The 26,517-nt window shown below is 46.1% G+C and overlaps 1 protein-coding gene across 1 annotated transcript in view; it reads right to left on the reverse strand.

Annotated features, from left to right (window-relative positions):
• smap2 (small ArfGAP2) overlaps nt 1-23,490 on the reverse strand; it is a 60,618-nt gene extending 37,128 nt beyond the window's left edge. The window contains exon 1 of the mRNA XM_082970278.1: nt 22,880-23,490. Within this exon, the coding sequence (XP_082826404.1) occupies nt 22,880-22,997 (118 nt within the window). The 5' untranslated portion in view covers nt 22,998-23,490. The remainder of the gene's footprint in view (nt 1-22,879) is intronic.
• Between the last annotated feature and the right edge of the window lie 3,027 nt (nt 23,491-26,517).

Raw genomic sequence — 26,517 nt, forward strand, 5'->3', positions numbered from 1 at the left:
AACCCCCCAAAAAATCCTCCTTCCTTCCTTCCGTCCTCCTTTCTCAATTCAATTTCAATTCAATTCAATTCAATTCAATTTAAGGGCTTTATTGGTATGGAAAACACATGTTAACATTGCCAAAGCAAGTGAAGTAGATAATATACAACAGTGGAATAAATAATAAAAAATTAACAGTAAACATTACACATTTCTCACATTATGTCTACAGTTGAAGTCGGAAGTTACACTTAGGTTGGAGTCATTAAAACTCGTTTTTCAACCACTCCACACATTTCTTGTTAACAAACTATAGTTTTGACAAGTCGGTTAGGACATCTACTTTGTGCATGACGCAAGTAGTTATTCCAACAATTGTTTACAGACAGATTATTTAACTTATAATTCACTGTATCACAATTCCAGTCGGTCAGAAGTTTACATACACTAAGTTGACTGTTCCTTTAAACAGCTTGGAAAACCCCAGCAAATGATGTCATGGCGTTAGAAGCTTCTGATAGGCTAATTGACATAATTCTTTGGTCAATTGGAGGTGTACCTGTGGATGTATTTCAAGGCCTACCTTTAAACTCAGTGCCTCTTTGCTTGACACCATGGGAAAATCAAAAGAAATCAGCCAAGACCTCAGAAAAAAAATTGTAGACCTCCACAAGTCTGGTTCATCCTTGGGAGCAATTTCCAAATGCCTGAAGGTACCACATTCATCTTTACAAACAATAATACACAAGTATAAACACCATGGGACCACGTAGCCATCATACCGCTCAGGAAGGAGATGCGTTCTGTCTCCTAGAGATGAACATACTTTGGTGTGAAAAGTCCAAATCAATCCCAGAACAACAGCAAAGGACCTTGTGAAGATGCTGGAGGAAACAGGTACAAAAGTATCTTTATCCACAGCAAAACAAGTCCTATATCGACATAACCTGAAAGGCCGCTCAGCAAGGAAGAAGCCACTGCTCCAAAACCGCCATAAAAAAGCCAGACTACGGTTTGCAACTGCATATGGGGACAAAGATTGTACTTTTTGGAGAAATGTCCTCTGGTCTGATGAAACAAAAATAGAACTGTTTGACCATAAGGACCATCATTATGTTTGGAGGAAAAAGGGGGAGGCTTGCAAGCCGAAGAACACCATCCCAACTGTGAAGCACGGGGGTGGCAGCATCATGTTGTGGGGGTGCTTTGATGCAGGAGGGACTGGTGCACTTCACAAAATAGATGGCATCATGAGGTAGGAAAGTTATGTGGTTATATTGAAGCAACATCTCAAGACATCAGTCAGGAAGTTAAAGCTTGGTCGCAAATGGGTCTTCCAAATGCACAATGACCCCAAGCATACTTCCAAAGTTGTGGCAAAATGGCTTAAGGACCACATAGTCAAGGTATTGGAGTGGCCATCACAAAGCCCTGACCTCAATCCTATAGAACATTTGTGGGCAGAACTGAAAAAGCGTGTGCGAGCAAGGAGGCCTATAAACCTGACTCAGTTACACCAGCTCTATCAGGAGGAATGGGCCAAAATTCACCCAACTTATTGTGGGAAGCTTGTGGAAGGCTACCTGAAACGTTTGACCCAAGTTAAACAATTTAAAGGCAATGCTACCAAATACTAATTTAGTGTATGTAAACTTCTGACCCACTGGGAATGTGATGAAATAAATAAAAGCTGAAATAAATAATTCTCTCTACTATTATTCTGACATTTCACATTCTAAAAATAAAGTGGTGATCCTAACTGACCCAAGACAGGGAATTTTTACTAGGATGATGTCACGTCCTGACCAGTAAAAGGGGTAATTTGTCATTGTAGTATAGTCAGGGAGTGGCAGGGGGTGTTGTTTTTGTGTGTTTTGGGGTTGGTTTGTTTCATGGGGATTTGTTCTAGTTTTCATTTTCTATGTTCATTTTCTATGTGTGGCCAAGTATGGTTTCCAATCAGAGGCAGGTGTCTTTCGTTGTCTCTGATTGGAAGCCATACTTAGGCAGCCTGTTTTTTCCTGTGGGTTTGTGGGTGGTTGTTTTTCGTATAGTTATTTGTCATATTGTTTATTTTTTTTTGTTTAAGTGTTCTCTCATTAATTAATAGAAGAAGATGAGCACTCAACACGCTGGGCCTCGGTCCAATCCTTCCGACAGTTGTGACAGATGAAATATCAGGAATTGTGAGAAACTGAGTTTAAATGTATTTGACTAAGGTGTATGTAAACTTTGTGACTTCAACTGTATATACGGTGTTGTAACGATGTGCAAAATGTTAAAGTACAAAAGGGAAAATAAATAAACATAAATATAGGTTGTATTTACAATGGTGTTTGTTCTTCACTGGTTGCCCTTTTCTTGTGGCAACAGGTCACAAATATTACTGCTGTGATGGCACACTGTGGTATTTCACCCAGTAGATATGGGAGTTTATCAAAACTGGGTTTGTTTTCTAATTCTTTGTGGATCTGTGTAATCTGAGGGAAATATATATCTCTAATATGGTCATACATTTGGCAGGAGGTTAGGAAGTGCAGCTCAGTTTCCACCTCATTTTGTGGGCAGTGTTGCACATAGCCTGTCTTCTCTTGAGAGCCAGGTCTGCCTACGGCGGCCTTTCTCAATAGCAAGGCTATGCTCACTGAGTCTGTACATAGTCAAAATATTTCCTTAAGTTTGGGTCAGTCACAGTGGTCAGGTATTCTGCCACTGTGTTCTCTCTGTTTAGGGCCAAATAGCATTCTACTTTGCTTATTTTTATTTTTTTGTAATTTCTTTCCAATGTGCAAAGTAATTATCTTTCTGCCACTGAGTTGGTCCAGCATTAGCAGCATGCAGGCTAATAATAGAGGAATTACTCAGCAAAGCCTATTTAACCGTAAACACTGGGATAAAGCCCCTCTGTGTGTGTGTGTGTGTGTGTGTGTGTAGTGTGTGTGTGTATTTACACTGTCAGTTGTGTGGCTTGAGGGATAGCCCCAATCGATAGAATACAGACTTGTATCTCTCTCACACAGTTCTAATCCTTCCAATTTCTCCTTCTCTCTTTCCATCTTTTTTCCCCACTATCCCGCCCTTTTCCCTGCTTCCCCGTCTCTCTCTCTCTTTCTTCCTACTTCCCCGTCTCTCTCTCTCTTTCTTCCTACTTCCCTCTCTCTCTCTCTCTCTCTTTCTTCCTGCTTCCCTCTCTCTCGCGTGCTTTTTCTTCCTGCTTCCCTCTCTATCTTTATCTTCCATCTTCCCTGCTTCCCTCTCTCTCTCGTGTTTTCTTCCTGCCTGCCTCTCTCTCTTTCTCTTTCCTGCTTCCCTCTCTCTCGTTTTTACTTCCTGCATCCCTCTCTCTATCTCCCTGCTTCCCTCTTTTTCTGTCGTCCAATAATCTCTCTCTCTCTCTCTCTCTCTCTCTCTTCCTTCCTGCTTCCCTCTCTCTCTGTAAATCCCTCCCTCTGTCCTATGATAATCTCTTTCTCTCTCTCTCTCTGTCTCTCTCTCTCTCTCTCTAACCTACTTGTTTGGCATTACAGTATTACAGCGTGTTGTTGGCATGAGGTCTAGTTCTCCAGGCATGTTAGGGAGCGTTGTGCCGGGTCAGCCCAGGGAAATGCCCTCTCTCTGCCAGGCATGAGTAGAGAGGACAGGAGGGATGGGGTGGAGTTGGAGAGGGATGAATGAATGACAGCGCAACACTTACCAATGGCTTGAATAGATCGTGACTGTGTACAGACAGTTTACATAAGCTGATATCAGCTGTCATGTTGTTTATGACATTTGTTATGTCCTTATTATTATTATTATTATTATTATTATCAGAATGTTATGAGGATTCCAAGATTCAGTCACGATCTCAGTCTACAGTGTTTGAGAGTGATCTCTTTGTCAAAAGCAGCAGACATATTTGTCCTGTTGAGTAATACACTGGCAGTGTGTAAACTTCCTCTTTAGACAAACACAAAACAGTGCAGTTCAAATCAGGAAGGCCGGTTCTGAATTTAACGTCATCAAGCAGCATAACATAATTCACTTTGCTTCCTGTTTCTACGGACATAGCGGGAGTGACGACAAACATGTCATCATTAGCACAGGGTCTGGTTTCTCCTCCTCTTTCCTGTTAGCCATGTGTGGAATGTCATTCACCTATTGACCTTTTGGCCGATAAGTACGGCACAATAACGCACATTCCTCATGGTTGTTGTTCAACCAATGGGATCACTCTGGCAATGATGACCTTCCTGTCTCTCAACCAATGGGCTCACTCTGGCAATGATGACCTTCCTGTCTCTTAACCAATGGGATCACTCTGGCAATGATGACCTTCCTCTCTCTCAACCAATGGGCTCACTCTGGCAATGATGACCTTCCTGTCTCTCAACCAATGGGCTCACTCTGGCAATGATGACCTTCCTGTCTCTCAACCAATGGGCTAAATGTTGGGATGTATTTACATGCACCATGTTCTGTCACTTTCTGTTTTTCAGCCACATTGTCAACAACTATCCCCAGCACCTCCCCAGCACCTCCCCAGCACCTCCCCAGCACCTCCCCACCACCTCCCCAGCACCTCCCCACCACCTCCCCAGCACCTCCCCACCACCTCCCCACCACCTCCCCAGCACCTCCCCAGCACCTCCCCACCACCTCCCCAGCACCTCCCCAGCACCTCCCCAGCACCTCCCCACCACCTCCCCAGCACCTCCCCACCACCTCCCCAGCACCTCCCCACCACCTCCCCACCACCTCCCCACCACCTCCCCACCACCTCCCCACCACCTCCCCAGCACCTCCCCAGCACCTCCCCACCACCTCCCCAGCACCTCCCCAGCACCTCCCCACCACCTCCCCAGCACCTCCCCAGCACCTCCCCACCACCTCCCCAGCACCTCCCCACCACCTCCCCAGCACCTCCCCACCACCTCCCCACCACCTCCCCACCACCTCCCCAGCACCTCCCCACCACCTCCCCACCACCTCCCCAGCACCTCCCCACGCACCTCCCCAGCACCTCCCCACCACCACCCCACCACCTCCCCAGCACCTCCCCACCACCTCCCCAGCCCACCACCTCCCCCACCCCACACTCCCCAGCACCTCCCCACCACCTCCCCACCACCTCCCCAGCACCTCCCCACCACCTCCCCAGCACCTCCCCACCACCACCCCACCACCTCCCCAGCACCTCCCCACCACCTCCCCGCACCCCCCAGCACCTCCCCACCACCTCCCCCCACCCCCCACCTCCCCAGCACCTCCCCACCACCTCCCCAGCACCTCCCCAGCACCTCCCCCCACCCCCCAGCACCTCCCCACCACCTCCCCAGCACCTCCCCACCACCACCCCACCACCTCCCCAGCACCTCCCCAGCACCTCCCCACCACCTCCCCACCACCTCCCCAGCACCTCCCCACCACCTCCCCACCGCCCCACCACCTCCCCACCACCTCCCCAGCACCTCCCCAGCCACCTCCCCAGCACCTCCCCACCACCTCCCCAGCACCTCCCCACCACCTCCCCAGCACCTCCCCAGCACCTCCCCACCACCTCCCCACCTCCCAGCACCTCCCCACCACCTCCCCAGCACCTCCCCACCACCTCCCCAGCCACCTCCCCAGCACCTCCCCACCACCACCCCACCACCTCCCCAGCACCTCCCCACCACCTCCCCAGCACCTCCCCACCACCTCCCCAGCACCTCCCCACCACCTCCCCACCACCTCCCCAGCACCTCCCCAGCACCTCCCCACCACCTCCCCAGCACCTCCCCACCACCACCCCACCACCTCCCCAGCACCTCCCCACCACCTCCCCAGCACCTCCCCACCACCTCCCCACCACCCTCCCAGCACCTCCCCACCACCTCCCCAGCACCTCCCCAGCACCTCCCCACCACCTCCCCAGCACCTCCCCACCACCACCCCACCACCTCCCCAGCACCTCCCCAGCACCTCCCCACCACCTCCCCAGCACCTCCCCACCACCTCCCCAGCACCTCCCCACCACCTCCCCACCACCTCCCCAGCACCTCCCCACCACCTCCCCACCTCCCCACCACCTCCCCAACCACCTCCCCACCTCCCCAGCACCTCCCTACCACCTCCCCACCACCTCCCCAACCACCTCCCCACCACCTCCCCACCACCTCCTAACCCACTCTATTACATTAATCAAAACAGGAACATTTTACATTTGGCTAGAATTTAATGAGGAAATTATCTCAACAGAGGAACATTTTCTCCTGTGTGCTACCTACATCCCCCCACTAGAATCCCCGTACTTTAATGAAGACAGCTTCTCCATCCTACCTATATCCCCCCACTAGAATCCCCATACTTTAATAAAGACAGCTTCTCCATCCTACCTATATCCCCCCACTAGAATCCCCATACTTTAATGAAGACAGCTTCTCCATCCTACCTGTATCCCCCCACTAGAATCCCCATACTTTAATGAAGACAGCTTCTCCATCCTACCTATTTCCCCCCACTAGAATCCCCATACTTTAATGAAGACAGCTTCTCCATCCTAGAGGGGGAAATCAATCATTTCCAGCCCCAGGGACATGTACTAGTCTGTGGTGACCTAAATGCCAGAACCGGACAAGAACCTGACACCCTCAGCACACAGGGGGACAAACACCTGCCTGGAGGTGACAGCGTTCCCTCCCCCATATGCCCCCCTGGACACAACGACGACAACATAACCAACAAAAACGGGTCACAACTCCTGCAGCTCTGTCTCACGCTGGGTATGTACATAGTCAATGGTAGGCTTCGATGGGGACTCCTATGGTAGGTACACCTATAGCTCATCTCTTGGCAGTAGTACTGTAGACTACTTTATCACTGACCTCAACCCAGAGTCTCTCAGAGCGTTCACAGTCAGCCCACTGACACCCCTATCAGACCACAGCAAAATCACAGTCTACCTGGAACAGAGCAGATGCCTCAATCATGAGGCATCAAAGCCAAAGGAACTGAGTAACATTAAGAAATGCTATAGATGGAAGGAATGTAGTGTGGAAACCTACCAAAAAACAATTAGGAAACAACAAATTCAATCCCTTCTAGAACAACTTCCTGGACTAAACGTTTCACTGTAATAGTGAAGGTGTAAACTTGGCAGTAGAAAAGCATAAACAGTATATTTGACCTCTCAGCTTCCCTGTCAAATCTAAAAATGTCAAAATGAAAACCGAAGAAAATGAACAACAATGACAAATAGTTTGATGAAGAATGTAAAAACCTCAGAAAGAAACCTGTCCAACCCAAAACATAGAGACCCAGAAAACCTGAGTCTACGCCTTCACTATGGTGAATCACTAAAACAATACAGAAATACACTACGGAGAAAGAAGGAACAGCACGTCAGAAATCAGCTCAATGTGATTGAGGAATCCATAGACTCTAAACACTTCTGGGAGAATTGGAAAAACACTGAACAAACAACAACACAAAGAGTTATCTATCCAGAACGGAGATGTATGGGTAAACCACTTCTCCAATCTTTTTGGCTCTATAACAAAGAACAAACAGCAAAAACATATACATGATCAAATACAAATCTTAGAATCAACTATTAAAGACCAGAACCCACTGGATTCTCCAATTACCTTGAATGAACTACAGGACAAAATACAAACCCTCCAACCCTAAAAGGCCTGTGGTGTTGATGGTATCCTCAATGAAATGAGCAAATATACAGACAACAAATTCCAATTGGCTTAAATACTTAAACTCTTTAACATCATCCTCAGCTCTGGCATCTTCCCCAATATTTGGAACCAAGGACTGATCACCCCAATCCACAAAAGTGGAGACAAATTTGACCCCAATAACTACCGTGGGATATGCGTCAACAGCAACCTTGGGAAAATCCTCTGCATTATCATTAACAGCAGACTCGTACATTTCCTCACTGAAAACAATGTACTGAGCAAATGTCAAATTGGCGTTTTACCAAATTACCGTACGACAGACCACGATTCACCCTGCACACCCTAATTGACAAACAAACAAACCAAAACAAAGGCAAAGTCTTCTCATGCTTTGTGGATTTCAAATAATATTTTGACCCAAATTGGCATGAGGGTCTGCTATACAAATTGATGTAAATTGGTGTTGGGGGAAAAACATTCAACGTTATAAAATCCATGTACACAAATGACAAGTGTGCGGTTAAAATTGGCAAAAAACACACAATTCTTTCCACGGGGACTGGGGGTGAGACAGGGATGCAGCTTAAGCCCCACCCTCTTCAACATACGCTACCGTTCAAAAGTTTGGGGTCACTTAGAAATGTCCTTGTTTTTGAAAGAAAAGCTAATTTTTTGTCCATTAAAATAACATCAAATTGATCAGAAATACAGTGTAGACATTGTTAATGTTGTAAATGACTATTGTAGCTGGAAACTGCTGATTTTTTATGGAATATCTACGTAGGCGTACAGAGGCCCATTATCAGCAACCATCACTCCTGTGTTCCAATGGCACGTTGTGTTAGCTAATCCAAGTTGATCATTTTAAAAGGCTAATTGATCATTAGAAAACCCTTTTGCAATTATGTTAGCACAGCTGAAAACTGTTGTCCTGATCAAAGAAGCAATACAACTGTTCTTCTTTAGACTAGTTGAGTATCTGGAGCATCAGCATATGTGGGTTCGATTACAGGCTCAAAATGGCCAGAAACAAAGAACTTTCTTCTGAAACTCATCAGTCTATTTTTGTTCTGAGAAATGAAGGCTATTCCATGTGAGAAATTGCCAAGAAACTGAAGATCTCGTACAACTCTGTGTACTACTCCCTTCACAGAACATCGCAAACTGGCTCTAACCAGAATAGAAAGAGGAATGGGAGGCCCCGGTGCAGAACTGAGCAAGAGGACAAGTACATTAGAGTGTCTAGTTTGAGAAACAGATGCCTCACAAGTCTTCAACTGGCAGCTTCATTAAATAGTACCCGCAAAACACCAGTCTCAATGTCAACAGTGAAGAGGTGACTCCGGGATGCTGGCCTTCTAGGCAGAGTTGCAAAGAAAAAGCCATATCTCAGACTGGCCAGTAAAAAAGAAAAGATTAAGATGGGCAAAAGAACACAGACACTGGACAGAGGAACTCTGAACAAAAATATAATTTATTGACACATTGGAAAGAATTAACAAAAAATCTGAGCAAACTAGAATGCTATTTGGGGACTAGGGGGAAGGAGGGATTGAGATAGGGGAGACAGATGGACATCTGGGGACCTGGGGAAGGTCAGGAGGTTGATGTCAGGAAGTGAGGTCAGTTCCCCTTATAAGGGGGTGATCAGGGTTTAGTATTTGGTTACCTTCTTCCTGTTGAACCATAAGATGTAAGGATTGGAGAGAGATAAGGAAGAGTGTCCTAAAGTGGGATGTATATAACTGTGATGGCGAGAAATGTTTTGCTGTCTGAATTACAGCTGTACAGAACCTTGTGGAAGAAATACATTTGTTTAAAGCTTCTCTACTGTCCGTGAGTTATTTACTCTGGAAAAATAAGATCCTAACAACATAATATAACATCTGAAATGTCTTTATTCTTTTTGAACTTCTGTGAGTGTAATGTTTACTGTAAATTTGTATTATTTATTTCACTTTTGTTTATTATTTACTTGCTTTGGCAATGTTAACATATGTTTCCCATGACAATAAAGCCCTTTGAATTGAATTGAGAGAGAGAGAGACTGATTTAGAGTAAACAAACAGTGGACTTTGGTTGTTTGATCACCTGCTAGGAAACAGAGAAGTGATGACACACACACGCACACACACGCACACACATGCACACACACGCACGTTAGCTGTAATGAGTCGAAAGGCACTCTCACTTACTCTAATTAAACAGTAATTACTACACACAACACAATCAATATATTTCTTTAGAAGTTGAGCTCTCTCTCTCTCTGCAGTCTCTCTCTCTCTCTCTGTCTCTCTCTCTCTCTCTCTCTCTCTCTCTCTCTCTGTCTCTCTCTCTCTCTCTCTCTCTGTCTCTCCAGTCTCTCTCTCTCTCCAGTCTCTCTCTCTCTCTCCAGTCTCTCTCTCTCCAGTCTCTCTCTCTCCAGTCTCTCTCTCTCTCCAGTCTCTCTCTCTCCAGTCTCTTTCTCCCTCTCTCTCTCTCTCTCTCTCTCTCTTTCTCTCTCTCTCTCTCTCTCTCTCTCTCAGGTTTTAGACTTTGTGACAACTGCTCATCTAAAAAAAAAAATACATTTGATTGATTAGATTGACTCACACACTTTCCGACAGGCTTCTAAGCCATATGTCAGTGGTTAGCTCTATCCTCTGTAATCTGTGGCTCAGTTTACTGTACTTTTATCACTTGTTTCTCTATGGCTGGTTACACCAGGAAGTGGTTACACACACATTCTCTCTCTCTCTCTCTCTCTCTCTCTCTCTCTCTCTCTCTCATATGTATAAAGGGACCCTATGCTAATTAGACATGATGATTAGCGGACAGAAAAAGAGGCAGGAATGTTGTGGACCCTCTTCTAACCAGAACCATGCAGGAAACAGTGGTTTAACTGCCTTGTTCAGGTGGCAGAACGACAGATTATTATTTTTTCAATCTAGCAACCGTTGCAGTTACTTGCCCAACGCTCTAACCACTAGGCTACCTGCCTGCCTGCCTGCCTGCCTGCCTGCCTGCCCGCCCAGACAGACAGACAGACAGACAGACAGACAGACAGACAGACAGACAGACAGACAGACAGACAGACAGACAGACGTGTGTGAGATATACAAGTGTGAATTTAGATTATTTGTATGCAAACACAAGAACCACACAACATTCCCTGGTTACCATAGAGACATCATCTGGCAATGTCACTTCCCTCTCCTAACAGCATCACCTCTTCAACTGAAATGATTGGCTGTGGAGAGGTTCTTTAGTGTGGTCCCTCTCTGCTGATTGGCCGTAAGAGGTTCTTTAGTGTGGTCCCTCTCTGCTGATTGGCCGTGAAGAGGTTCTTTAGTGTGGTCCCTCTCTGCTGATTGGCCGTGGAGAGGTTCTTTAGTGTGGTCCCTCTCTGCTGATTGGCCGTGAAGAGGTTCTTTAGTGTGGTCCCTCTCTGCTGATTGGCCGTGAAGAGGTTCTTTAGTGTGGTCCCTCTCTGCTGATTGGCCGTGAAGAGGGTTCTTTAGTGTGGTCCCTCTCTGCTGATTGGCCGTGGAAAAGGTTTCTTCAGGTTTCTCTGCTAGTCAGCGTGGCTTAGCCTCAGTGAACCCTGCCTTGCTCTTAAGAGGAGAAACTGAGTGGCTGTTTAAGGTGTCTTCAGGGATAATTTAAGGGGCTAGTTACTGAAGACATGTCATAACCGTATCTATACAGTCTGCCTGACATCAACGGTTATGCTCCCCGGTGTACCGTAGAGAATAAGGTGCTTCTCTCTTTTTATGGGGGGGAAAGCTTGTTCTATCAGTCGGAAATGATGATACAGGTTATAAACAGTGTAGACAGTAGTGTTGTGGATAGAAGCTAGTCAGTGTTGTAGATAGAAGCTAGTCAGTGTTGTGGATAGAGGCTAGTCAGTGTTGTGGATAGAGGCTAGTCAGTGTTGTGGATAGAAGCTAGTCAGTGTTGTGGATAGAGGCTAGTCAGGGTTGTGGATAGAAGCTAGTCAGTGTTGTGGATAGAAGCTAGTCAGTGTTGTGGATAGAAGCTAGTCAGTGTTGTGGATAGAAGCTAGTCAGTGTTGTGGATAGAAGCTAGTCAGTGAGGTAAACCTCTATCCACAACACTACTGTCTAACTTTTTTACCTATCGTGGAAAAATGCATTAAAGTTCTAAGGAGCATCACTTTAATCACCGTAAAAGGAGATTAGCATTTACCCATCCAGCTTTATGCTTTATGCTTTATGCCGGCTAAACATACACAGATTCTAGAGCTTCAGGGCCTGTTCCCTCTCTCTTCGGGGCCTGTTCCCTCTCTCTTCAGGGCCTGTTCCCTCTCTCTTCAGGGCCTGTTCCCTCTCTCTTCAGGGCCTGTTCCCTCTCTCTTCAGGGCCTGTCCCTCTTCAGGGCCTGTTCCCTCTCTCTTCAGGGCCTGTTCCCTCTCTCTTCAGGGCCTGTTCCCTCTCGGCCGTCCCTTCAGGGCCTGTTCCCTCTCTCTTCAGGGCCTGTTCCCTCTCTCTTCAGGGCCTGTTCCCTCTCTCTTCGGGGCCTGTTCCCTCTCTCTTCGGGGCCTGTTCCCTCTCTCTTCGGGGCCTGTTCCCTCTCTCTTCAGGGCCTGTTCCCTCTCTCTTCAGGGCCTGTTCCCTCTCTCTTCAGGGCCTGTTCCCTCTTCGGGGCCTGTTCCCTCTCTCTTCGGGGCCTGTTCCCTCTCTCTTCAGGGCCTGTTCCCTGTTCAGGGCCTGTTCTCTCTCTCTTCAGGGCCTGTTCCCTCTCTCTTCAGGGCCTGTTCCCTCTCTCTTCAGGGCCTGTTCCCTCTCTCTTCAGGGCCTGTTCCCTCTTCGGGGCCTGTTCCCTCTCTCTTCAGGGCCTGTTCCCTCTCTCTTCGGGACCTGTTCCCTCTCTCTTCAGGGCCTGTTCCCTCTTCAGGGCCTGTTCCCTCTCTCTTCAGGGCCTGTTCCCTCTCTCTTCGGGGCCTGTTCCCTCTTCAGGGCCTGTTCCCTCTCTCTTCAGGGCCTGTTCCCTCTTCGGGACCTGTTCCCTCTCTCTTCAGGGCCTGTTCCCTCTCTCTTCAGGACCTGTTCCCTCTCTCAGGGCCTGTTCCCTCTCTCTTCAGGGCCTGTTCCCTCTCTCTTCAGGGCCTGTTCCCTCTCTCTTCAGGGCCTGTTCCCTCTCTCTTCAGGGCCTGTTCCCTCTCTCTTCAGGGCCTGTTCCCTCTCTCAGGGCCTGTTCCCTCTCTCTTCAGGGCCTGTTCCCTCTCTCTTCAGGGCCTGTTCCCTCTCTCCAGGGCCTGTTCCCTCTCTCTTCAGGGCCTGTTCCCTCTTCAGGGCCTGTTCCCTCTCTCTTCAGGGCCTGTTCCCTTTCAGGGCCTGTTCCCTCTCTCTTCAGGGCCTGTTCCCTCTCTCTTCAGGGCCTGTTCCCTCTCTCTTCAGGGCCTGTTCCCTGTTCAGGGCCTGTTCCCTCTCTCTTCAGGGCCTGTTCCCTCTCTCTTCAGGGCCTGTTCCCTCTCTCTTCGGGGCCTGTTCCCTCTCTCTTCAGGGCCTGTTCCCTCTCTCTTCAGGGCCTGTTCCCTCTCTCTTCAGGGCCTGTTCCCTCTCTCTTCAGGGCCTGTTCCCTCTCTCTTCAGGGCCTGTTCCCTCTCTCTTCAGGGCCTGTTCCCTCTCTCTTCAGGGCCTGTTCCCTCTCTCTTCAGGGCCTGTTCCCTCTCTCTTCAGGGCCTGTTCCCTCTCTCTTCAGGGCCTGTTCCCTCTCTCTTCAGGACCTGTTCCCTCTCTCTTCAGGGCCTGTTCCCTCTCTCTTCAGGGCCTGTTCCCTCTCTCTTCAGGGCCTGTTCCCTCTCTCTTCAGGGCCTGTTCCCTCTCTCTTCGGGACCTGTTCCCTCTCTCGTCAGGGCCTGTTCCCTCTCTCTTCGAGACCTGTTCTCTCTCTCTTCAGGGCCTGTTCCCTCTCTCTTCAGGGCCTGTTCCCTCTCTCTTCAGGGCCTGTTCCCTCTCTCTTCAGGGCCTGTTCCCTCTCTCTTCAGGGCCTGTTCCTTCTCTCTTCAGGGCCTGTTCCCTCTTCGGGGCCTGTTCCCTGTTCAGGGCCTGTTCCCTCTCTCTTCAGGGCCTGTTCCCTCTCTCTTCTGGGCCTCTTCAGGGCCTGTTCCCTCTCTCTTCGGGACCTGTTCTCTCTCTCTTCGGGACCTGTTCTCTCTCTCTTCGGGACCTGTTCCCTCTCTCTTCAGGACCTGTTCCCTCTCTCTTCAGGGCCTGTTCCCTCTTCGGGGCCTGTTCCCTGTTCAGGGCCTGTTCCTTCTCTCTTCAGGGCCTGTTCCCTCTCTCTTCAGGGCCTGTTCCCTCTTCGGGGCCTGTTCCCTGTTCAGGGCCTGTTCCCTCTCTCTTCAGGGCCTGTTCCCTCTCTCTTCAGGGCCTGTTCCCTCTCTCTTCAGGGCCTGTTCCCTCTCTCTTCAGGGCCTGTTCCCTTTTCGGGGCCTGTTCCCTGTTCAGGGCCTGTTCCCTCTCTCTTCAGGGCCTGTTCCCTCTCTCTTCGGGACCTGTTCCCTCTCTCTTCAGGGCATGTTCCCTCTTCGGGGCCTGTTCCCTGTTCAGGGCCTGTTCCCTCTCTCTTCAGGGCCTGTTCCCTCTCTCTTCAGGACCTGTTCCCTCTCTCTTCAGGTCCTGTTCCCTCTCTCTTCAGGGCCTGTTCCCTCTCTCTTCAGGGCCTGTTCCCTCTCTCTTCAGGGCCTGTTCCCTCTCTCTTCAGGGCCTGTTCCCTCTCTCTTCAGGGCCTGTTCCCTCTCTCTTCAGGGCCTGTTCCCTCTTCGGGGCCTGTTCCCTGTTCAGGGCCTGTTCCCTCTCTCTTCAGGGCCTGTTCCCTCTCTCTTCAGGGCCTGTTCCCTCTCTCTTCAGGGCCTGTTCCCTCTTCAGGGCCTGTTCCCTCTCTCTTCAGGACCTGTTCCCTCTCTCTTCAGGACCTGTTCCCTCTCTCTTCAGGGCCTGTTCCCTCTCTCTTCAGGGCCTGTTCCCTCTCTCTTCAGGGCCTGTTCCCTCTCTCTTCAGGGCCTGTTCCCTCTTCAGGGCCTGTTCCCTCGCTCTTCAGGGCCTGTTCTCGCCTGTGTTAGAACTTGTCTTGGTGTTGCTGCGTGCAAGACTACTTTTTTGCTGTGCTGTGCTGTGCTGTGTTGTGCTGTGCTGTGTTGTGTTGTGTTGTGTTATTGGGGTTGACCTCTGTGTCCCTCTTGACAGACTTGCCATGTCAGCATTATGTAAACATGTTTCCCATGCCAATGAAGCCCCTTGAATTGAGAGAGAGAGAGAGAAGAGAGAGAGAGAGAAGAGAGAGAGAGAGAAGAGAGAGAGAGAGAGAGAGAGGAGAGAGAGAGAGAGAGAGAGAGAGAGAGAGAGAGAGAGAGAAAGAGAGGGGGGATAAAGGAAGGAAGGCAGGCAGACTTATAGAGTTGGGAGTCAGTGTAGAGTATATTAGATTGTTGGTAGGAAGGCAGGCAGACAGACACACAGTGAGAAGGAGGGAGTCAGAGTAGAGGATTTTAGATTGTTGCCTGTAGCTTTTGGAGATAGGAGATGAGAAGATGAGAGGACACACACAGACATATAGGAGAGAAGATAAGAGGAGAAATAGACCCAGATAGAAGTGGAGAAATAGACCCAGATAGAAGTGGAGAAATAGACTATAGGTCGACCGATTAGGATTTTTTTTAACGCCGATACCGATTATTGGAGAACCAAAAAAAGCCGATATCGATTAATCGGCGGATTTTTAGATATATATTTGTAATAATGACAATTACAACAATACTGAATGAACAATGAACACTTTTATTTTAACTTAATATAATACATAAATAAAATCAATTTAGTCTCAAATAAATAATGAAACATGTTCAATTTGGTTTAAATTATTCCAAAAACAAAGTGTTGGAGAAGAAAGTAAAAGTGCAATATGTGCCATGTAAAAAAAGCTAATGTTTAAGTTCCTTGCTCAGAACATGAGAACATATGAAAGCTGGTGGTTCCTTTTAACATGAGTCTTCAATATTCCCAGGTAAGATGTTTTAGGTTGTAGTTATTATAGGAATTACAGGACTATTTCTCTCTCTACCACTTGTATTTCATATACCTTTGACTATTAGATGTTCTTATAGGCACTATAGTATTGCCAGCCTAATCTCGGTAGTTGATAGGCTTGAAGTCATAAACAGCGCTGTGAATCAAGCATTGCTAAGAGCTGCTGGCAAACGCAGGAAAGTGCTGTTTGAATGAATGCTTACGAGCCTGCTGCTGCCTACCACCACTCAGTCAGACTGCTCTATCAAATATCAAATCATAGACTTAATTATAATAAACACACAGAAATACGAGCCTTAGGTCATTAATATGGTCAAATCCGGAAACTATAATATCGAAAACTAAACGTTTATTCTTTGAGTGAAATATGGAACCGTTCCGTATTTTATCGAACGGGTGGCATCCCTAAGTCTAAATATTGCTGTTACATTGCACAACCTTCAATGTTATGTCATAATTACGTAAAATTCAGGCAAATTAATTACGGTCTTTGTTAGGAAGAAATGGTCTTCATGCAGTTCACAGCGAGCCAGGCAGCCCAAACTGTTGCATATACCCTGACTCTGCTTGCACAGAACGCAAGAGAAGTGACACAATTTCCCTAGTTAATATTGCCTGCTAACATGATATTTTTAAAACTAAATATGCAGGTTTTAAAAATATATACTTGTGTATTGATTTTAAGAAAGGCATTGATGTTTATGGTTAGGTACATTGGTGCAACGGATGTGTTTTTTTGTTTGCGAATGCGCTTTTGTTAAATCAACACCCTTTTGTCGAAGTAGGCTGTGATTCAATGATAAATTTACAGGCACCGCATTGATTATATGCAACGCAGGACAAGCTAGATAAACTAGTAATATCATCAACCATGTGTAGTTAACTAGTGATTACGATAAGATTGTTTTGTTTTTTTATAAGATACGTTTAATGCTAGCTAGCAACTTACCTTGGCTCCTTGCAGCCACAAGGTCCTTTTGATGTTTGCACTCGCTTAACAGGTAGTCAGCCTGCCACGCAGTCTCCTCGTGAGTTGCAATGTAATCGGCCATAATCGCCGTCCAAAAATGCCGATTACCGATTGTTATGAAAACGTGAAATCGGCCCTAATTAATCGGCCATGCCGATTAATCCGTCGACCTCTAAAATAGACCCAGATAAAAGAGGACAAATAGACCCAGTTAAAAGATGAGAAATAGACCCAGATAGGAGAGCAGACCTAGACCCAGACAGAAGATAGGAGGAGACCTAGACCCAGACAGAAGATGAGAGGAGAAACAGACCCAGATAGAAGACAAGAGGAGAGGAGAAATAGACCTAGATAGTAGAGGAGGGGAAAAATAGACACAGATAGGAGAGGAGAGGAGAGGAGAGGAGAGGACAGGACAGGACAGGAGAGGAGAGGAGAGGAGAGGAGAGGAGAGGAGAGGAGAGGAGAGGAGAGGAGAGGAGAGGAGAGGAGAGGAGAGGAGAGGAGAGGAGAGGAGAGGAGAGGAGAGGAGAGGAGGAGAGGAGAGATCAAATGGAAGAGGAGGTATGCGTGTCACGGAAGTCTAACCAGATTGTCTCTTCAAACGGTCTAATAAAAAGCCCTTCATCTAAAAATAAAACATTGTCTGTCTGCTGTTTGACTTTCACAGGAGTCACAAATAAACTACTGTGCACAGACTCAGTGTGTGTGTGTGTGTGTGTGTGTGTGTGTGTGTGTGTGCGTGCGTGTGTGCGTGCGTGTGTGCGTGCGTGTGTGCGTGCGTGTGTGTGTGCCTGGGTTCAGAATTTGTTTAATGCTCATGATCCACATAACACAGTCAAGGCCAAGGTCAAGGTCAAGGTCATGGGGACACCTACAAAAGCCTTGCACTACTAGGTCACCAATCGATGTAGAATAAAACACAAGGACAACATACAGTGGGGGGAAAAAGTATTTGATCCCCTGCTGATTTTGTACGTTTGCCCACTGATAAAGAAAGGATCAGTCTATAATTTTAATGGCAGGTTTATTTGAACAGTGAGAGACAGAATAGAGAAAAATATCCAGAAAAACGCATGTGAAAAATGTTATAAATTGATTTGCATTTTAATGAGGGAAATAAGTATTTGACCCCCTCTCAATCAGAAAGATTTCTGGCACCCAGGTGTCTTTTATACAGGTAACGAGCTGAGATTAGGAGCACACTCTTACAGCTTGTTACCTGTAAAAAAGACACATGTCCACAGAAGCAATCAATCAATCAGATTCCAAACTCTCCACCATGGCCAAGACCAAAGAGCTCTCCAAGGATGTCAGGGACAAGATTGTAGACCTACACAAGTCTGGAATGGGCTACAAGACCATCGCCAAGCACCTTGGTGAGAAGGTGACAACATTTGGTGCAATTATTCGCAAATGGAAGAAACACAAAAGAACTGTCAATATCCCTCGGCCTGGGGCTCCATGCAAGATCTCACCTCGTGGGGTTGCAATGATCATGAGAACAGTGAGGAATCAGCCCAGAACTACACGGGAGGATCTTGTCAATGATCTCATGGCAGATGGGACCATAGTCACCAAGAAAACAATTGGTAACACACTACGCCGTGAAGGACTGAAATCCTGCAGCGCCCGCAAGGTCCCCCTGCTCAAGAATACATATACATGCCCGGCTGAAGTTTGCCAATGAACATCTGAATGATTCAGAGGACAACTGGTGAAAGTGTTGAGGTCAGATGAGACCAAAATGGAGCTCTTTGGCATCAACTCAACTCACCGTGTTTGGAGGAGGAGGAATGCTGCCTATGACCCCAAGAACACCATCTCCACCGTCAAACATGGAAGTGGAAACATTATGCTTTGGGGGTGTTTTTCTGCTAAGGGAACAGGACAACTTCACTGCATCATTTGACGGGGCCATGTACTGTCAAATCTTGGGTGAGAACCTCCTTCCCTCAGCCAGGGCATTGAAAATGGGTCGTGGATGGGTATTCCAGCATGACAATGACCCAAAACACACGGCCAAGGCAACAAAGGAGTAGCTCAAGAAGAAGCACATTAAGGTCCTGGAGTGGCCTAGCCAGTCTCCAGACCTTAATCCCATAGAAAATCTGTGGAGGGAGCTGAAGGTTCGAGTTGCCAAACGTCAGCCTCAAAACCTTAATGACTTGGAGAAGATCTGCAAAGAGGAGTGGGACAGAATCCCTCCTGAGATGTGTGCAAACCTGGTGGCCAACTACAAGAAATGTCTGACCTCTGTGATTGCCAACAAGGGTTTTGCCACCAAGTACTAAGTCATGTTTTGCAGAGGGGTCAAATACTTATTTCCCTCATTAAAATGCAAATCATTTTATAACATTTTTGACATGTGTTTTTCTGGATATTTTTGTTGTTATTCTGTCTCTCACTGTTCATATAAACCTACCATTAAAATTATAGACTGACCATTTCTTTGTCAGTGGGCAAAGATACAAAATCAGCAGGGGATCAAATACTTTTTTCCTTCAATGTATCATATCAACTTCATATAACTTTATCATAATAGCTTCATCTAACATTTTAACTTCAGAAAACTTAATTTTCTATCTACTTCATGAAACTTCCTATAACATTACCTCCATAAAACGTCATATCGCACTACCTTCATATATAAGTTCATAACATATTATCTTCATATAATGTCATATCAACTTTATATAACATCATATCATATTAGCTTAATGTAATGGGGCGGCAGGGTAGCCTAGTGGTTAGAGTGTTGGACTAGTAACCGAAAGGTCTTTTTCCCTCACTGTAGGTAGGAATGGTTCAACATAGAAGATGGATAATGGCGCCGGTAGGTATAGCTAGCCGTTTTACAGGCTTCTAACCAACTGTGCTATTCTGTTAGGTTTTTTTAAGCAATGTTTGTAACTTATTTTGTACATAATGTTGCTGCTACCGTCTCTTATGACCGAAAAGAGATTATGGACATCAGAACTGTGATTATTCACCTCGAACTGGACGAAGATATTTTCTTTAATGAGTCCGACGCGAAGGATACACAGCTACCTCCGAGACCAGGCCCAAATCTCCGTCATTCACGTGAAGAAAAGACGGAAATACAGAGGGTGGAGGTCGGGGTACCTTGTGAGAATTTGTCGGCGAGTGGGTAAACCGCCTCTACCATCCGTTCTATTGACCAACGTGCAATCACTGGAGAATAAACTGGATGATCTCCGTTTAGAGACTATCCTACCAACGGGACAATAAAAACTGTAATATCTTATGTTTCACTGAGTCGTGGCTGAACAATGACACGACTCATCGGCAGGACAGAGCAGCTACGTCTGGAAAGACGAGGGGTATGTGTCTATTTGTCAATAACAGCTGGTGCGCAACGTTTAATATGAAAGAAGTCTTGAGGTTTTGCTCGCCTGAGGTAGAGTAGCTCATGATAAGCTGTAGACCACACTATCTACCAAGAGAGTTCCCATCTATATTATTCGTAGCGGTCTATTTACCAACACAAAGCGATGCTGGCACTAAGACCACACTCAACGAGCTGTATAAGGCCATAAGCAAACAAACACAAAATGATCATCCAGAAGCGGCGCTCCTAGTGGCCGGGGGCTTCAATGCAGACAAACTTAAATCATTACCTCATTTCTAACAGCATGTCACATAAGCAACCAGAGGGAAAAAAAACTCTAGACCACATTTACTCCATACACAGAGACGCACACAAATGCCTTTTATGCTAGCTTCGAGGCAAACAACACTGAAGCATGCATGAGAGCACCGGCTATTCCGGACGACTGTGTGATCACGCTCTCCGTAGCCGAAGTGAGCAGGACCTTTAAAAAGGTCAACATTCAGAAGGCCTGATTACCAGGACGTGTACTCAGAGCATGCGCGGACCAACTGGCAAGTGTCTTCACTGACATTTTCAACCTCTCCCTGACCGAGTCTGTAATACCTACATGTTTCAAGCAGACCACCATAGTCCCTGTGCCCAAGAACGCAAAGGTAACCTGTCTAAATGTCTACCGCCCCGTAACACTCATGTCGGAAGCCATGAAGTGCTTTGAAAGGAAGGTCCTGGCTCACATCAACACAATCATCCAATAGACCCACCCCAATTTGCATACCGCCTAAACAGATCCACAGATGACGCAATCTCAATCGCACTCCACACTGTCCTTTCCCACCTCGACAAAAGGAACACCTATGTGAGAATGCTGTTCATTGACTACAGCTCAGCATTCAACACCACAGTGCCCAGGAAGCTCATCCCTAAGCTAAGGACCCTGGGACTAAAAACCTCACTCTGCAACTGGATCCTGGACTTCCTGACGGGCCGCTTCCCGGTGGTAAGAGTAGGCAACAACACAGCCGCCACGCTGATACTCAACACTGGGGCCCCTCAGAGGTGCGTGTTTAGTCCCCTCCTGTACTCCCTGTTCACCCACGACTGCGTGGCCAAGCACGACTCCATCACCATAATTAAATTTGCTGATCACTGACAACGATGAGACAGCCTATAGGGAGGAGGTCAGAGACCTGGCAGTGTGGTGCCAGGACCAACAACCTCTCCCTCAACGTGAGCAAGACAAAGGAGCTGCTCGTGGACTACAGGAAAAGGCGGGCCGAACAGGCCACCATTAACATCAACGGGGCTGTAGTGGAGCGGGTCGAGAGTTTCAAGTTCCTTGGTGTCCACATCACCAACAAACTATCATGGCCCAAACACACCAAGACAGTCGTGAAGAGGGCACGACAACACCTTTTCCCCATCAGGAGACTGAAAAGATTTGGCATGGGTCCCCAGATCCTCAAAAAGTTATACAGTTGCACCACTGAGAGCATCCTGACTGGTTGCATCACTGCCTGGTATGGTAACTGCTCGGCCTCCGACCGCAAGGCACTACAGAGGGTAGTGCGTACGGCCCAGTACATCACTGGGGCCAAGCTTCCTGCCATCCAGGACCTATATACCAGGCGGTGTCAGAGGAAGGCCCAAAAAATTGTGAAATACTCCAGCCTCCCTAGTCATAGATTGTTCTCTCTGCTACTGCGCGGCAAGCGGTACCGGAGCGCCAAGTCTAGGTCCAAAAGGCTCCTTATCAGCTTCTACCTCCAAGCCATAAGACTGCTGAACAATTAATCAAATGGCCACTGGACTGTCTACATTGACACCCCATTTGTTTTGTATTCTGCTGTTACTCACTGTTTATTATCTATGCATAGTCACTTCACCTCAACCTACATGTATAAATTACCTCAACTAGCCTGTACCCCCACACACTGACTCGGTACCGGTGCCCCCTGTATATAGCCTCGTTATTTTATTAGGTTCCATTTTTATTTCATTTTTTTTAAAATATTTTCTTAACTATATTTCTTGAACTGCATTGTTGGCTTAAGGGCTTGTAAGTAAGAATTTCACGGTAAGGTCCTACACCCGTTGTATTCAGCACATTTTGATTTGACTAACCAATAAGAGTTGACCTGTCTACTCAGATCAGTTTGTGTCATCTGAGGACACAGACACGGAGTAGCAGAAAGATATAATGACGTGAATATATTGTGTGTCTACACCATAGGAGTAGGTTTGAAGTTCACCACAGGACAAAAAGCCTAAGGTTTTGTTAGCTGTTGTTTTAAAGGGTTGAACCCTAAAGAGAAAGATATCTTCTCTACAGAACAATATTCCCTATTTACCCTAGAAACAGGCCTATAGCTGGTGAGGAAACCCTTGTAGAGAATAACTGTTGCTAACACACACACACACACACACACACACACACACACACACACACACACACACACACACACAGAGAGAGAGAGAGAAATAGAAGGACAGACAGACAGACAGACAGACAGACAGACAGACTTCCACCTGCTCTAGGTTTCAACCCAAAACATTTTGTATGAAGAGAGAGGAGTGGACACCATGAACGTCAACGCAAGTGCCTTTCCCTTTAGCTACTTACTACCTCTATAACGGAGTTCATATAACAACCTTGAAAGTACGCTAATCGTATTATGCAATATATGCAGTTGACCGTATTCCCTGGGTAAAACCGTATAGGTTCCTGGCACCGGATGAAACGGAGGTTGACTCATAGGTTGCCAGTTGGTCGTGTCCACCCCCGAACACAGCGTTTTGGACAGACATATGGGTGGCTATAATAGCGTACAGTCTCTGTCCATACGAAACACTTAGGTGTAATTATTATATACTCTTATGTTATTATTTGACTTACCTTTGGATTTACAATCCGCGCAGAATTTGTTCTCCTCGAGTGACAGTAGCGAAGTGAGGACAGCTTGATATCTGTCAATGTCTTTCACCGATTTACCGATCATCATCATCATCATCATTACTGTCTCTTCCTCACACACCTCTCCGACAACCGCCGCTGTCGTTCTAATATCAAGATAGACGGAGTAGCACTGATTCAGATGAGCTCCGTTTGCAGAATAAAAAAAACAGACCCCACAGAAGAAAAATAAAATACAGAACAAGCTATGCGGCCCCAGCCTTCCTCTTCAAAAAAGGGAAGCGATTTGTTTTTCACTGACGTTATGGAACAATCCCTTAAGTCAAAGCTACCCGGTTAGCTTCCAACAATGCATGAGTAATGGCCTGGGAAGACAAGAGGTTATAGCCTATTATTGCACTCCTATGCTTCGTCGAAAGATCTATATTAGGTAAGTAAATATCATAACAACAACAAAACTATATTTCCTGTCGTCCTCTTGTGTAAAAAATGAAGCGCAACAAGCGGGTTTTTCGCTTCACTCCTTTCAAGCGCATCGGTATCGAGTCCTCTCGTCTGACAGATCACACCTCTTTCTCTCTCTCTCTCTCTCTCTCTCTCTCTCTCTCTCTCTCACTCACTCACACACACACACACACACACACACACACACACACACACACACACACACGGGTTTCCCACTTCCTGTCGGCGCCCTTTAAGTTATTTCACATGTTTATACATTAAGCCTATAACTCATGCTCGAGTGAAAATGGTAGCTTGAGCATTTATGCTAACTATTTAAATGAAACTACCTATGAATGCTAAATATTCCCAAACACCTGCATTGCAGCCAACAAGGACACCTGGCTTTATTAAAGTTCAACTGAAAACGTTTTAACTATTTTTGCAGATATTAAACATACAGACAATCATAATATCCTATCCCCCCAAAAAATATCAAATTCCCAGTTTATTATACAAAACTAATCTTACGAGAAGTTTTTGAAAATAGGTTATATTTGACTCAACGTTCTATGAGGTACAGGAAGGTATTGTTGGCAGAATAGATAGATGCAGTTCACTGCATGATTCATTTCATTCGTAGTCTAAAACATATTGCTATCAGGTTGTAAATCACAGCTGGTCTGGTACATTGTTTGCTGCCCTCCCATTCAGGATCCACTGTTTCAGTTTCAATGACTCAATATTCTGGACCAAAAAAATTGATAAAAGTAAACTCAAACTAGCAAGGGCAATTATACATTTACATTTTAGTCATTTAGCAGACACTCTTATCCAGAGCCACTTACAGTACTGAATGCATACATTACATAGATTTTTTTTCTCTGTACTGGTCCCCCATGGGAATCGAACCCACAACCCCTGGCGTTGCAAACAACATGCTCGACCAACTGAGCCACACAGGACCCAGTTTCAATTTTAATGACTCAATATTCTGGTTAAAAAAAAAAAGATAAATGTAAACTGAAAGGCTGAAAACTCAAACTATCAAGGGCAATTATCAGTAGTCAGTTTCATAGAGATGCCAGAGATTGAACCCAGGGCCTCATACATGCAAAGCATCCACTCTTCCGCTGAGCTATGAAACATCTATTTATGAACCAAGCTGAAATCATGGTACCGTAACAATACCTAGATAGCTGGTTGTTTGATCAGTGAGACTGTATAAAGTTCCCAAATGTAAGACGAATCCCGTAGTATTTACATAAAACACAAATATTATTTGCAGAAATCCAATCAAGTGTATTTTTTGGCGAATGCGCTCGAATGATCTAATGTCTCCCTGTTGCAACAGCCTGTAAACACACAGTCCGGTTCGAAGTTAAGGATGGCCGGCCCGTGTGACAATTGGATTGTTTGCATATAGGTCTACTGTAGCTCTGATTGGCTATGGCGCACCGGTCTGCGTAGATCTCCGGTCCTGGACCCCGGGCTTGGACTCCGGGCTTGGACTCTGGTCCTGGACTCCGGTCTTGGAGGAGAGATGTTTTAATTAGGTTTTATTTACTGCAATGTCTATTAATTGTCTAAACGCACGTTTTTTTTTTCTCGCAATTCTATATTTGCTACAACATTTTCACAAATGCCTTACTTTCTACATCATTCCCAAACATTCTAAGAACTTATGAAAATATGAAAAGGACCTTGAATACGGTGAATACGGTGAATACGGTGAATAGAATACGGTGAATAGAATACGGTGAATACATTGAATACGGTGAATGCGGTGATTACGGTGAATACGGTGAATACGGTGAATACGGTGAATAGAATACGGTGAATACATTGAATACTGTGAATGCGGTGATTACGGTGATTACGGTGAATACGGTGAATACGGTGAATAGAATACGGTGAATACATTGAATACTGTGAATGCGGTGATTACGGTGATTACGGTGAATACGGTGAATACGGTGAATACGGTGAATAGAATACGGTGAATACACTGAATACATTGAATACATTGAATGCGGTGAATACGGTGAATACGGTGAATACATTGAATACATTGAATACATTGAATGCGGTGAATGCGGTGAATACGGTGAATACATTGAATACGGTGAATAGAATACGGTGAATACATTGAATACGGTGAATGCGGTGATTACGGTGATTACGGTGAATGCGGTGAATACGGTGAATACGGTGAATACGGTGAATACGGTGAATAGAATACGGTGAATACATTGAATACGGTGAATGCGGTGATTACGGTGATTACGGTGAATGCGGTGAATACGGTGAATACGGTGAATACATTGAATACGGTGAATAGAATACGGTGAATACATTGAATACTGTGAATGCGGTGATTACGGTGATTACGGTGAATGCGGTGAATACGGTGAATACGGTGAATACATTGAATACGGTGAATAGAATACGGTGAATACATTGAATACGGTGAATGCGGTGAATGCGGTGATTACGGTGATTACGGTGAATGCGGTGAATACGGTGAATACGGTGAATACATTGAATACGGTGAATAGAATACGGTGAATACATTGAATACTGTGAATGCGGTGATTACGGTGAATGCGGTGATTACGGTGAATGCGGTGAATACGGTGAATACGGTGAATACGGTGAATACGGTGAATAGAATACGGTGAATAGAATACGGTGAATACGGTGAGTACGGTGATTACGGTGAATACGGTGAATATGAACAGATTTAAATAGGATTTCATGTTGCTAAAATGCTGTCAGTTCCACTTTAAATAGACTTAGGCTTTTTTTCTGTAGAGGTGGAAATTCAGACAACATGCTCACAGCCTGTCTGTCTGATCTAATTTACGCCACCTTGTGGTCAATCATGGGAAGTGACATACCATTACTGTAGCCGGCTTGTACTGAAGTGACAGCGTCCCTCTGGGCCAGGGCGTTATGTGGCCGTTCTTCCGCTAATGTTAGGGGCAGTAGCGGTGCGTGGGTAAAATCCCTGTGGAAGCCAAGCCAGAAAAAAAAAATCCATATTACAACCTATGTATTGTGATAATTGTGTCATTTGCTCTATAACCTGTTAGTTCATATGCCTTTTGATCGTGATATATACAGTAGGCCTAAAGGCTGAGACAATAAGACGCAGTGGCTGAATAAATTCAACC

The sequence above is a fragment of the Salmo salar genome, chromosome 27, assembly GCF_965601325.2.
Source record: "Salmo salar chromosome 27, fSalSal1, whole genome shotgun sequence".
In the NCBI taxonomy this organism is placed as follows: Eukaryota; Metazoa; Chordata; class Actinopteri; order Salmoniformes; family Salmonidae; genus Salmo; species Salmo salar.